Source organism: Perca flavescens, chromosome 11 (genome assembly GCF_004354835.1).
Source record: "Perca flavescens isolate YP-PL-M2 chromosome 11, PFLA_1.0, whole genome shotgun sequence".
NCBI classification, from domain to species: Eukaryota; Metazoa; Chordata; class Actinopteri; order Perciformes; family Percidae; genus Perca; species Perca flavescens.
The window spans coordinates 16,770,351-16,783,796 of record NC_041341.1 but is presented as its reverse complement, the minus strand read 5'-3'; the positions used below and the strand labels follow the sequence as shown (position 1 = coordinate 16,783,796).

At 38.1% G+C, this 13,446-nt stretch overlaps 1 protein-coding gene and 1 long non-coding RNA gene across 2 annotated transcripts; both read right to left on the bottom strand.

Moving 5' to 3' along the window:
• Positions 1 to 227: 227 nt before the first annotated feature.
• Positions 228 to 7,401, bottom strand: LOC114564592 (uncharacterized). The gene is made up of 2 exons (XR_003693779.1): positions 6,728 to 7,401; positions 228 to 309 (listed from the first exon to the last, which is right to left on the bottom strand). It is a non-coding gene; the product is annotated as an uncharacterized LOC114564592 (long non-coding RNA).
• Positions 7,402 to 7,782: 381 nt separating this feature from the next.
• On the bottom strand, positions 7,783 to 12,519 carry tmem182a (transmembrane protein 182a). The gene is made up of 5 exons (XM_028591888.1): positions 12,091 to 12,519; positions 10,924 to 11,047; positions 9,809 to 9,907; positions 9,577 to 9,714; positions 7,783 to 8,133 (listed from the first exon to the last, which is right to left on the bottom strand). Exons 1-5 carry the CDS (start codon positions 12,238 to 12,240, stop codon positions 7,907 to 7,909), a joined length of 738 nt encoding a protein of 245 aa, XP_028447689.1. The 5' UTR covers positions 12,241 to 12,519; the 3' UTR covers positions 7,783 to 7,906.
• Between the last annotated feature and the right edge of the window lie 927 nt (positions 12,520 to 13,446).

Here is a 13,446-nt window from a genome sequence, read left to right as displayed (position 1 = left end):
AATACACATGAAGAGTGAAACAAAGAGAGTAGAAATCATTTGAATGGTTACATTAGAATTGTATATTTATTTTCTATTAAATATGGTAAACAGTGCTTGTGCCTGTTTATTATGTTGAATTCATTTACACTCGCTGACATGCTCAAGTCTAACAGATATGACAGTGCCCTCTTGTAAAATGGCATTAATAAACATGTGTAACATTAAAACAGACTGAGGGATTGTGGTTCAGCAGTATGGAACATTTTTATTGTACCGTTGAGACGCGCTGGATGGAGAATCAGAGGTTTAAAGCTGCGTGAAGTGAACCTGTGAGCGAGGATATAAAAAAAAAAATGTTGAAACATTTTGTTCCCTTGAATTTAGTAAAACATATTGGTTTCTGTTAAGATTGTGAATTGTCTGTACCATGAGTCAATGAACTATGTTGGAAAATGTAGTAAAAGTTAGGAACCATTTCAGAAAGGACAAAAAGCATTGCAAATGTGAATAAACTGTTCTTTTGCAAAATTATTGATAGCTCAACATTATGTTGCAAATATGGTAAACAAGTGTTGGTGCTTTATTCAAATAAATAATAAAAAACAATTTAAGCTATCTAAGAATTGTGCACCCCAGATTTAAAATAAACAATTAGTTTATAGTTGGTCAGTGGCTACTTAATGGTACACTTAATAAGTACATCTTTACGAAGTTTATTATGCTCAGTTTTTGTTGACATTGTCGAAAATGTGTAAATTCATTTATATATTTACTATTGAGGTCAGTTAAAGATTATGTTAAAATGGACTACATTATTTTGAGAGGTGTTTCTAATTATAGTAATACAGCAACACTACTAACTAGGGAATAAATGCTAAAACATATAATTCAATTAACACCTCTATGACATTGTAAAAAAACTGAACATTATAAGCCTCATAAAAATAGACATGGCAGAACAGTTGTATTGGATTGCCCGGGTGTACCTAATAAAGTGGACACTGAGTTTAAAATGCCCAAACAAATTTCCCCAGGGACAAATAAAGTAATCTTGAATCTTGAATCTTAAAAATAAATGAATGGAAAATAGTGTAAACATAAACAAAATTAGAGAAAAATAATCAAATTACATTATATAGGAGTATGTAATGTCAATTTCAGCATGACGTCTCACTTTGTCAAATAAATGTTGGGACTGACTTACTGTTCAGATGGGGACAGATACATTCGGTACAGAAACAATAAGTGGCTTTGAAGCCCTTGGTGTATGCCTCTCCAACGCCCTGCTTTACAACACTGCATAAGAAATGATATGCAAGAGCTAGATTTGAATATTCATGATCAAATCCATCGGCTGTTTGTACTGTAGCATTAATTAATTGCTTGAGGGGAAGCTATACCCAAATAAGGAGCTTTAAGTGGCCGGTGATGAAACACAGCAATCGCAAAGAAAGAATTTAAAAAGTGAGAATTTACTTACTAGTGGGTGCTAACACAGTATGGATCTTTCAAACAGCATGGGACGTACGTACTAAAGATTTTACTAATTTATTTAACATCCACAATAGTTAAGTAAAAAAGACAAAACTCTCTGAGCTGAAATAACCCAGTCTTGAATGAAATCTCCTTTGTTTAGGATTTGTGGATATACTATATGTGCCATTAAAAATGTATAAATATTCAAGATGGTTGAAGAGTCCCAATCATCTCCTACACAGTTGCTCTGGCAGTTAAAAGAGGGCTGCTGAGAGCAGTTTCACTGTGAAAGACATTAGCATGCCTTTGAAACAAGAGACCTTGAGTATGAACAAGGGCTATCCATATCCATACACACTTTGGAATGTAATTGATATGCACAAACTGAGGTGTGAGGCCAGAGGATGTTAGAGGGGCAGAAAGGATCCACTCAGTACAGGTGATGCTTTCACTGGCCAACAATGTAATACCCGTTTTTATGCCGCCAGTGCCTCTTTACACATCAGTGAGTTCCTCTGAACTTACAGACTCCATTGGAACTGAAAAGGTAATATATGATGTATATAGATAATTGGATGCTCTACTTGTACTTTCTTATATTTCCTTTGTGATCTTAAGGAGATACGTTTCCTCATCAAAGAGATTTTAGTCAATGTTTGGCGGCACAAAAAGTGTTGATTTTTAACTGTTTGTTTGATGAACCGAGTTACTTTTTGTGCCACTGCCACCGGTGACCTATGTGCTCAACTCTCTGAATTATGCATGGTGATTATACGACGCAGTCCTCTGAATTGTAAATTCTCACAATTATACAGCCCATTGTCTATTCATTATTTCAAAACGAATGGGAAATTATGTAAAACTATCTCTAAAGAGGAAAGCAGCGTGTAATATGACTTGCCATATTGTTCATGCAATTCAAATACTTTGCTTTTTTCTGAGAGTTGAAAGTAATCAGATTTGGATGAAATCTGACTTGCATGTCATGTGGGATTATGATACATTTGGAAGATAAGCTATGATAACTACACTACTTGCCATGAGGTGAGAGCACTCAGGCAAAGAGTGTTTTCTAATTAACTTGAACTTCCCTTAAGGTTAAATATACAAATGTTGACTGTTGAGTCAGACTTATCCTCTTTGCCTGACCAGACGAGTGAAGGACTTCAACATGTCCCAAAGCGTCTTTGTGGACTTTCTTTTCTGATCCCTTCACACAAGCAGCATATACAGTTTACATACTGCGTATTTACATAGATGCCTTAGCTCCTTTTGTCATATTTTTAATGTTTCATTTGTAAATAGCCACACAAAATAAATCTCTAGATTGAGGCGTCTGGCATAAAAGCCATTTGTTCCAGCACACATTTGTGAGCGTGAGTGCTGATACAGTACGTACACCATCCTCATACTCAGATCCTGCAACAAAACTCTGCTAGCAGTCCCCACGTCTACACTCAAAACTAAAAGTACATTCGCTTTCAGGGCCCCCAAACTCTGGAACAGCCTTTTTTGTTGACATTTTATCTCAGTGACTTCCTCTAAATCTCTTATACTGAAAAAACTACTTTTTTTTAAGTTTTTCTGCATTAGGTGTTTTTGTTTTTTTTTTATATATGAACCCTGTCACTCCTTAAGGCATTGCTTGTTGTTGGATGTTTGAACTTCACTGTGCAGAATGATATACGTGCAGTTTGACACTAGAAGGCTGTTTTCATATTCATCAGATTCTCAGTGCTCACGTTTAACAAGTGTGTGTGTGTGTGTGTGTGTGTCTGTGTGTGTGTGTGTGTGTGTGTGTGTGTGTGTGTGTGTGTGTGTGTGTGTGTGTGTGTGTGTGTGTGTGTGTGTGTGTGTATGTGTGCAACAGTTCACATATAAAGTGGCCGCCGCTCTGACCATCCTGCTATGTCGACTTGACTGGGAATGTCCATTCTACTCTCATTCTATTTACATGGTTACAAGTTATTTTATGTTATGTTATTGCTTGTTCTGTTATATTCTATTATTCTATTCCCAGATGGTCTTTACACGTCACTTTTATTATGGCATTCACTGATTTTTTAGTCTATAAAAATGAAGAGATTTTGGTTCTTATTTTTCAAGTTCAGTGTCTTGCATGGCCTTGCTGTGGTTGCATTATGGACAGACTAGAAGGACATGCAGTGAGACCGCTGCTTCCTCCTCCTCCTCCTCTGGTAGTGTTACCCTCTCATCCTCTATCTCCCCTCATCCGCTATTCTCCTCCTCACCTCCTGCTGCACTCCATCCCTCTGCTGAGCGCAGGTATTTGTTTAGGAATCTCTCAGTGGAAATTATACTCCATCTCCGGCGCTCCCTATCAACACACAATTATCATGGGCAATCATGCAGAACAGTGCTGAATTCAGCTGGGAGTCTGATGGCATTACTGACTGCAAGGCCCTGCTTCTTCTTCCACACCTGCATTCTCTCTCTCTCTCTCTCTCTCTCTCTCTCTCTCTCTCTCTCTCTCTCTCTCTCTCTCTTACACACACTCACTTGGATATGGATTGAGAAATGATTAAACCTTTTTTATATCTTATTAGGATTTCATTTTAACCAGGAAGTCCACCAGATAAGAAATCTCTTTCCTTGGGGAGACTCGGATGAAAGGACCACTCCAACCTGACACAGGACAAATCATGTGATTTTATCTTCCAATTTATTAGCATCTGCCAACCTCTGTGGCCTCTTCTTGTTGCAGAGGTGTAGCTCAGTGTAGCTTGTTATATAACTGAGCTGAAGTTTGGTGTGGCTTTTCTCTCAGAGTGGTACAGCAATTTGAAATTTCCGGAATTTGAAAGTGTGAATCTCCATCCTAAAAGTGTCTGCTGTAAAGGCAAAGTCAATCTCACAAAGTAATCAATGCCTTACATTGTGTCGCTTCCTTCTGCATTCCGAGACAAACCACAGATGCATTTCCCTATATATGATAAACATATTATAAAGCTCAAAAGGCACAGAGTTGATACAGACACATGAGAATCGACACAGGAGTCCATTCAGATCCTGATCAAATGCTCCATTCATGAGTGAAATTACCATCCATCTGTCAGCCAAGGTGTGAATTTTTCATCTACAGATCCTACCTATGAAGTTGTTTAATAAATGCATAATGCCACATACACTCCACATAGACTGTAGATAAGAAAATAGGATTTCTGCCTCTCCGGGTGTAGGGTGATGTGTAAATCATGTGAGACAGCAGCGTCCTCTTGTGGTATTTGGAGTTAAATGTTTTGTAATTTTCCAGACCTTTTGTTACAATCATCCCATTTTCTAGGAAAATTGCCTGGAATGTGCAAAAGGTGTTCTCCTAGAATTATATGGTCCAAATTACTTTTAATTTTACATTGTCACCTTTTCTACATGGAATAAATCTTAAGAGCCTCTTCTCCTTTTTTGTCTCTATGAAATGGGACTGTTAATGTTAGCTACACACTCACCTGAAGCCTGGACTCAAAAGCGCACATCCTTTCACAATTCTTTAAATTAATTAAATGACAACATTATTAACTGCATATACATCAAAGCTTGCCCTGGCCTTGTCATTTTATTGGCAAACAGAAAAAAAGAAAAGCATATAATTGGACAGATGTGATGTTATGATGAATACAAACTTAACAACATCATAGAAGAACCGGAGGACAAATACATAAAACAGCTATATAAACTCAACAAAAAAGTCTATCATGCTTAAAGCTCCATTCATAAACAGAGTGAACTGTGCTGAACCAAGAAACTGGTCAAAAGGGAAAAACTAATAACAGCACAGTTTCAGGCTATGTACAGAAATTGTACAATAATAATAATAAATAAACATTTTTTTTATTGTCTGAAAAAAATGACAAAAAACAACAATAAATTGACCTTACTAACATATGCTGTCTGCGTAGCCAAAGTCTGACATAAATTACCGTATTGGTCGGAATATAATTATATATATGTAATATACTTCTCCTGGAAATACATCTGAAAAAATGGGGTCGTCTAATATTTGGGGTCTAGACTTTTTAATGTTAACCCTCTAAAGTGCATTTCATATAATGTAATATTGAATATCTCCAGATCAATACAGTGTAGAGACTTACTTTTGTTTTTGTTTAGAAGCAGAGAAATGTGCTGTTTTAAAGAGATCATCTAACCATTGTAGGCCATCAAGAAGCTTTCTTAAATCCTCGTGGAATTACAGTCTTCGTAACATATATAAATAATTATGAATCCAAAAATCAACTCACAAATCTCTGTTTTGCTCCGCGTTCTTTCAACCCAGTGTCACCGCTTGTTTTTAGCCGTGTAGCCGTTAGCTCCAGCTTTCCAGTATATGTTTGGTGTCTTTGTAACCCTTCCAGAAGCTTAGCGATCCAACTGGGAAGACCGTAACTTTTCGGAGAGTTTTCAGAGACTCTGACGAGTAATTCCAAAGCGATAAATACATCTGAGCGGCTATTTAGTCACTGTTCTGTGTGAAAATGATAATAATACTCTGCTACCTCGGTCCAGTAGCCAAGATGAGGCTGACTGACGGGTCAATGAACCAATCACATGCAGTTTGTCAGCTGAATGTGGCATTTAGTCAGCCAATAGAATCCCCTAGCAGGAGGGACTTGTAGTCAGTGTATGGGGAAATAGACACAGACAGGCCAAGAGGACCCCTGGAGGCCTGGAGGCTGAAATAATGGCCTATTGATGTCTCATAGTACTAAAATTATTTTCTTTATAAAAACAATATTTGGGCTTCAAAAAGTATTTTTCCAAAAATGAGTCTTGAAAGAGGGGGGTATCATCTTATAATCAGGGTCGTCTTATATTCGTACCGGTAAGGTTTGTTTGGCACCATAAAGCTCCATATCCATCAAAAGAGTGGCATGTTCATTTATTAGATGAATGCAGGCTGTGTAGTTTATACTGAGCTGATACACATACATAACATAACATAATGTTATTGTAAATACTCACCAGAACATGCAATGTGTACTGTATAAGTCTGCAGCTTTAAAATGTCCCCAACAACTGCACTATTTACTCTGTTTGAGTAATGTTTGCTAAAAACTACAGCTGCCAGCAAAAAAAAAGAGAAAGAAAAGGAGTGTGTACATTTGCAATCTGTTTTTAAATATTTAGTATAAAACTTTAGTTTAAATTAATGGGCTTGGAGATGAGTGCCATAGAGTTGGGAAGTATTGGTTTTGGTCTTTTCACTGGATTTGTGTACAATAACAAAAATGTAGAATATTATCAGCCTTACCTTTTAAGTTGACTGCAGAAAAAGCTGCTTGCCAGGTGTTTTTTCCAAAAACACTGACTTCAATTACTGTATATAGAGAAAATAAAAAATATCATGCCGCCTTATAGCTTTTCACTACGCACTTTATTTTAAAGATATTTTTAAAATACTATACAAAGCAAAATATATATTTTAACTACTTACTATTTTTTACAAATAGCAAACACAAATGCCTGAATTAACATTAATCAACATTGATTGCTGGTCATTTGACATACACTCATAACCCTGACAACCATCAACACACAAGATTCAAACAAAAGTGTTATGCACTAAAGGCATTTATACTGCCAGTGATCAGGCTTGTTGTGAATAGACTTGTACGTAACTTAGCTGAATTGAAAATAGCTCAGGCTGGAGTGATTATGACACCATTTCTGAACTCAACAATGGCAGCAATGTTTTTTTATCCTGGAACAAAGTGTTCAAGACAGACAGATCATTTATATCACAGAGCTTCCATATAGTATTCACTGTACATGTCAGACAAAATGAGGAAAATGTCCAAGGTCTGGTGGCAAAAAGAAGAAGTACAACAGTCCAACTAGTGGTGTAGTCTAATGTATTGTATACTGAACTATATATGTTGGCCAATATATAAGCCTTTATTTTTTATTTTTTTTTTTTTTTTTTTTTTTTTTGGGGGGTGTTCTCCCAGAGGGAATTATTTCTTTTTAAATTTTTGGCATTTCTGCTATGAATATATGCTATGAAAGGGGAGAGAGAGGGGTGAAGACATGCAGGAAAACCTCAAACCCCAGACCTTCTGCACCAAGGAACAAACCCCTGCACATGTGCGCCCGCTCTACCCACCAAGCCAACCGGCCACCTCCCAGAGGGAAATTTTGAGCATCAAAGACTTAATTTCCTGCAATCAGATACACTTTTATGCACCAATTTACGGTGGAAATACCTTTATTTAGCCTATGCAAAGAAGATAAACACAGATGACAATTCAAAATATATCATAATTATAATGGAAAGTATGTTGTCATTGGGCATTTTAAGTGGGTATATATATGGAAATCCTGGATCTTTCTTAGTGGGTATACTGCATATATCTGTGCATCACGTAGACTACACCACTGAGTCCAACCAACTCAAGCCTCAACTCTTCCTCTAACCTGCTGCTGGTTGAAGTCAGTGGCAGTGAATCTGGATGGTTCGGCCAATGAGGAGGAAAAGAAGGCCAGCCAGGAGGCAGAAGAAGATGCCAATAGGGGCAAACATGAAGGACAGACCATAGTTGAGGGACAGCTGGAAGTCTGAACACACTGTAGAGCGCTTGTGGTCTATGTAGAGATCCACCACATCCAACACCTGCACCCACAGTACGTACATAACCACCACACACAGCAGGAAAAGACCTGGTGCAAAAAAGAGCAGAGGCAGAGATGAGAACTCACCCGCACACTTTCTATATAAACAAATGGATTCAAAACAGGGAATAGAAATACATATTTAACCAGTGGTGGGAGAAGTACTCAGACTTTACTTAAGTGTACAATTACAAGCTAAATTCCTAAAAGTATCATGAGTCCAATGTTATCAATACAGTGAAAGTATCAAAAGTAAAAGTATTTGTTCTGTAAAATGATACATCATTGTATATGACATTATTAGGTTGTTAATACTCTTGGATCAATGGCTGTGCAGAATTGTACTGTTGCTGGTCGAGGTGGAGCTGATTTTAGCTACTTAGAGAGTTAAATCCACTAGGTTCCCAACCTAGGGGTCTCATCCCCTCCAAAGTGTCATAAAATAAATCTAAGGGGTCATGAGATGATTAATGGGAGAGGATAGAAGAAAAAGCAATGTTCTGCCCATAGACTATTAATATTAATGGACAACGCATCCAGTTCAGCAAAGTGCTGCAAATGCGAAAGTGCCTTAAACATCCATTCTATCTGAATTCCAGCAGGGGGCAACGTGCTGTTGCAAAAGGAGTTCGGATTCTGTAGAAGTCTATGAGAAAGTGACCTACTTCTCACTTGATTTATTACCTCAGTAATAATGTGTTTATGGTCTCAATCGCTAGTTTTATGTCTTCTGCAACACAGAATGATGTTCATTTTTTGAATTATGGTCTCGTTGATTTTAAAATCGCCAGTAAAGCAGGGGGTGTTTTAGGGCGTGGCTATGATGTGATTGCCAGTGAAAGTGTGTAAGGTAACATAGAGTGTAAGCCGCTCCTCCCTCACTCCTCCCTCTCGTCTAAAATCGTCAAATCCACAACCTGGATGGCTGCGCCCGGCAAACTCGACGAGTCATAGCACATCTCCACAAACAATGGGTGACGTCACACATGCTCTGTCCACTAATTTACAGTCTATGGTTCTGCCACACAAATGTGAAGCCTTTTTTTATATTCTCTAAAAATTCTCTGAAATATTATCCTTTGGACCTCAAACAGTTATTTAATGAAACCATCTGAGAAGTTTAGAGGGGAAATGTCTCTTTGGTGGAACTGCATAGACATCTAAAACTTGGACAAGGACTCCCAACTTCATACTGATTTTTAAAAAGAGGCCACAAACCATAACGGTTGGGAACCCTTTGTATTTTATAATGCAATGAATTGTATTTCATCCGCTTATTATGGGTTTTTAATGTAAAATCCTAATTTGTAATCACCAGTGACCAGAGCTGTCAAACAACTGTAATGGAGTAAAAGTATAAAATAGCATACAATGAGAAATAAATCAAGTGTACTACAAGTACCTCACTTTGTACATAAGTACAGCACTTAAGTAGGCCAAAGTGTACTTAGTAACTTTCCACCACCTGATTTAACCATTTTGAAAACTCACCAGATGCCAGGAACAGGCCACCGCCTGCTTTATACAAGCGATGGCTGGCGAACGGAGCAGCACAGATGATGAAGAACCCACCGAGCACTACAGCTGCCACACCAATGAGCATGAAGATGCTCCAGAAGCCCCTGTAGACTGGACAACAGAGATGTTAGCCAAGTGTCTTATTTAAGAAAATAAACTCAATCTTTACAATGAGGCAAATCTCAATAGATAAACAGACACTTACTTATGGCTGAATCATACTCTGTTGCATTGTGGGTCTGATGAGACACGGGGAATGGGAAGAGATAGGCGTGCATGCACACTTTTGAGTGAGGCTGATTTGCTGGAGAGAGAAAGAATAAAGCAACACAAAGATGAAACTTAATCTTTCAAGTAAACAAACACAGTAAGAGGATATCACTTAAATATGTGTGTGTGTGTGTGTGTGTGTGTGTGTGTGTGTGTGTGTGTGTGTGTGTGTGTGTGTGTGTGTGTGTGTGTGTGTGTGTGTGTGTGTGTACGTTGCAGACTGGTATACAACTAAATTTGACAACAGAGTGTCACAAAGTTATGATTATTCTCCACTTTTTCTCTCATGTTTTTATCATCTTTCCTACTCTTTGCTCTCTTCTGTTCTACAGTATGGGATTCCAGAGACCCTCACAAGGTCCTTTCAGTGCCAAAGGCTGTTTTTGACAATGAACCACCATTCTTAGTTTCCATCAGAAAATAGACGATGCACACAATCACCTGACAAAAGACCAGAATAACATCACATGGCACAGCCTCTAAACACATGAGAGGGTTTCTAACATTGTGGCGTCATACGCGTTTTATAGACAGAATAGCAGCAAATAAAAAAACAGATTTTTATTTTGAGTCATTACAGTGCATTACTTTTCATAACTCTATGTGCGAATGGTTCATGAGAACAGCCTGAACATTGACATACTGATAACATACAAGATAAGATACTGTACTGTGTACAGTGCACTGTGTATTTCTTTGTCTGTGAATGACTTTTTGGCACAAAAAAAGAATGCATGCATAGCCCATATAACATATGAAACATAAAATGTTTTCTAATAATAAGGATCTTTTTGCCTTAATCACATGCAAGCACAGTTTATAGCAAAAGGGAACTATTTAGCACTTCAATACTTATATTCCATTTCTCCATATTGGGTTTTAATAAGGTCGGATGAAAAGAAACAAAATATTTAAATTAATGAAATTAGTTGATTTCGCAATTATTCCCATCATTTTTCAAATATGAAGCAGTGGAAACAATGAGAAAGTTAAGCCAAAGTCAACAAAGCACAAGGGTTAGCTATCGGAGAAACAATATGTGTCACTTACTGAACCAGAGCTTCCACATCAGGTTGTCATCACCCAAGCTGCCTCCAAATGAACACCTCCAGAAAAAACCCTCATGGTATACAGTGATATTACTACGGTTCTCCTGCAGCAACACATCTCCACGCTGAAAGAAAGTGCAAAGGAAGGAGTGGTGGCTTATTAATAAATATATAAAATATACATATATAAAGTCTGCAGAATAGGGTTTGTATAAACATAATTATTGATACACCCCATGGTTTCTGTTGATGTAGTGAGGCAGGTGTACAGTGTGCTGCCACAGTGGTCAAGCAGCTGCTTACTCGGGTCAAGGGTTGAGCTGAGCAAGCACCTCTAACCTCATGCAGGTTTGGTTTGGTGCCTATCGAGCGTGCAGGCCAAAGGTGTTCCCATTCAGGAAACACTCATCACAAGTGGTCAGTATTTTTGCACGTGAGCTAAAAACCTAAATGGATCCTGCACTTTTCACACTGTATCCCCCCTTTTGTATATGACGTTATTGCTATGAAAATATAACTTAAACCAGAATTAAATTAAATTAAAAAGATTCTCACATTTTATGAATGTGAAAAAATACTATGTGCTACCACTTTGGTTTTATTGTGGTGTTATCATGTCTCGATTTTAGTTTCAGTGTCCACTATGAAAAGCTAGGTATGTTCTAGTCAGTGATATTTAATACAGTACCATACCACTGGGACTACTGGTATTTGTATCTCTATCATAGGGGCACAAGATATGTCTCAATCACTGCATTGCTGAACACAGTGTCTGGTTACGTGAAGAAGTCCTGCAGGGATGCCTCCACCCTGCAGTTCATCTAATGAAAGAATGATTGGAGCAACTGATCACAGTTTCTAAAATAGTAGAAGTGACTTTAATTCTAGTTTAAAGATCCACCATTAGACGGAATACGTTTTAGTATGAGGGTACAGAGTGCAACTTCACAATACAACATTTAAAGCTTAAATACTGTACAAAATAAAAGAATTACTCCCCGTAGCCTAAGAACAGCTGACCTCATTTTAATTCCTGGGGTTACAAATATGAACTTTTTTCAACCTAAAAACACATGATAAGTAATATTCATCAAGACATAAGAAAGACATAACAAATTATAACTGATCTTCCTCCTTGATATGCTGCTGTTTCAAGTCCAACACCCACCTTTATGGTCACACCAACAGATCCATCAGGGTTCGGGTGACATCTCTCTGAGGCCAGCAGCCAGTAATCGGTTCCAAATGAAAGGAGGATGAACACAGCTGCCAACGCCCCGAAGAGACCCGCAAAAAACAACGCCACACTAAGCCTCATGGTCCAGGATTGACCAGCCACTCAGCTACTGGATGATCACACTCAGTCTGCCTATCCCCTCTAACTGCCTCTAAAGTGCATGTGACAAGCAGAGGCAGAAACTTCTTGTCAACTTCAGTCACTCCTTGAAGTATATCCACTGAGTAAGATGTGTTCCAGGTTTATGTTGTGACTGGATCTTGACTCCTCTCCTGTCTCTGTTTGTGTTATGGGAGGACAAGGTTGAGCACATGACTTCTTTGGACCCTGCTGGGGTCTGCAGTCAGCCCACCCTCCACACACCCTGGGCTATTTTGGGGGTCTGACTGAAGGCGGCTGCTCCACTCCATTGTGGGACTGAGTGTGTGAAGCAGTTGGAGTGTGTGAAGGGAGGGGATCAACGCAGAAATAACCGGTGGCAACTGGACACCCACCGTCTACACGGGAATGTCAGGGCAGGGTGAGACTGAAAGGACAGAAGAGGAGTATCCCACAACACCCTGCAAAAAGCTACTGCCCCACTGGGACAACACACATGTAAACACACATACACACACCAGTATCATTTCCTGTAAATGGGTGAGATGGAAATTACTGTAAATGCACCTTTACAGTTGTATCACACTCCAAGAACACAGAGATAATCAACTGAAGCTTTATAAAGCTTTTTAGGTTTAAATGAGTGATTATTGAAATAATACTGATATTTATCAAAGATGTATTTTCTCAAAAATAAATTATATGAATAAAAGAAAAACAACAATATTCCACATTAAAAATATTGGATAGAGAATACACAAAAACCCTGTTTAAACTGTAAATTAGCACATCAGTTCAAAAAGTCACCAGGGCCTTTACTGTAATACTTTTGTGGTCTTGACAACAAAAGACAGTATTCCATTTAATCATACGGTAATTTAGCTAATGCCACATAAATTAAAGTTTTGTTACTTAAACTGAAGTTATTTAAGTAGTATTTCAATAAATGTTTACAGTATAACCTAAAACAAAGAAGTTTAAAATCTGATCTGGTTGTGGTTAGTAACAGTCAGTGTGAGCTGAGGGGAAACACTTGTTTATTAGCATCTTAGGGGCACATTTAGCAGTGAGCCTACATATAGACACTGGCAAATTTACACACTGATGTGACCCAGGCTATCCTCAGTAGTACTCCACCCACATCCACTGTTCTGTAGTGTGTGTGTGTGTGTGTGTGTGTGTGTGTGT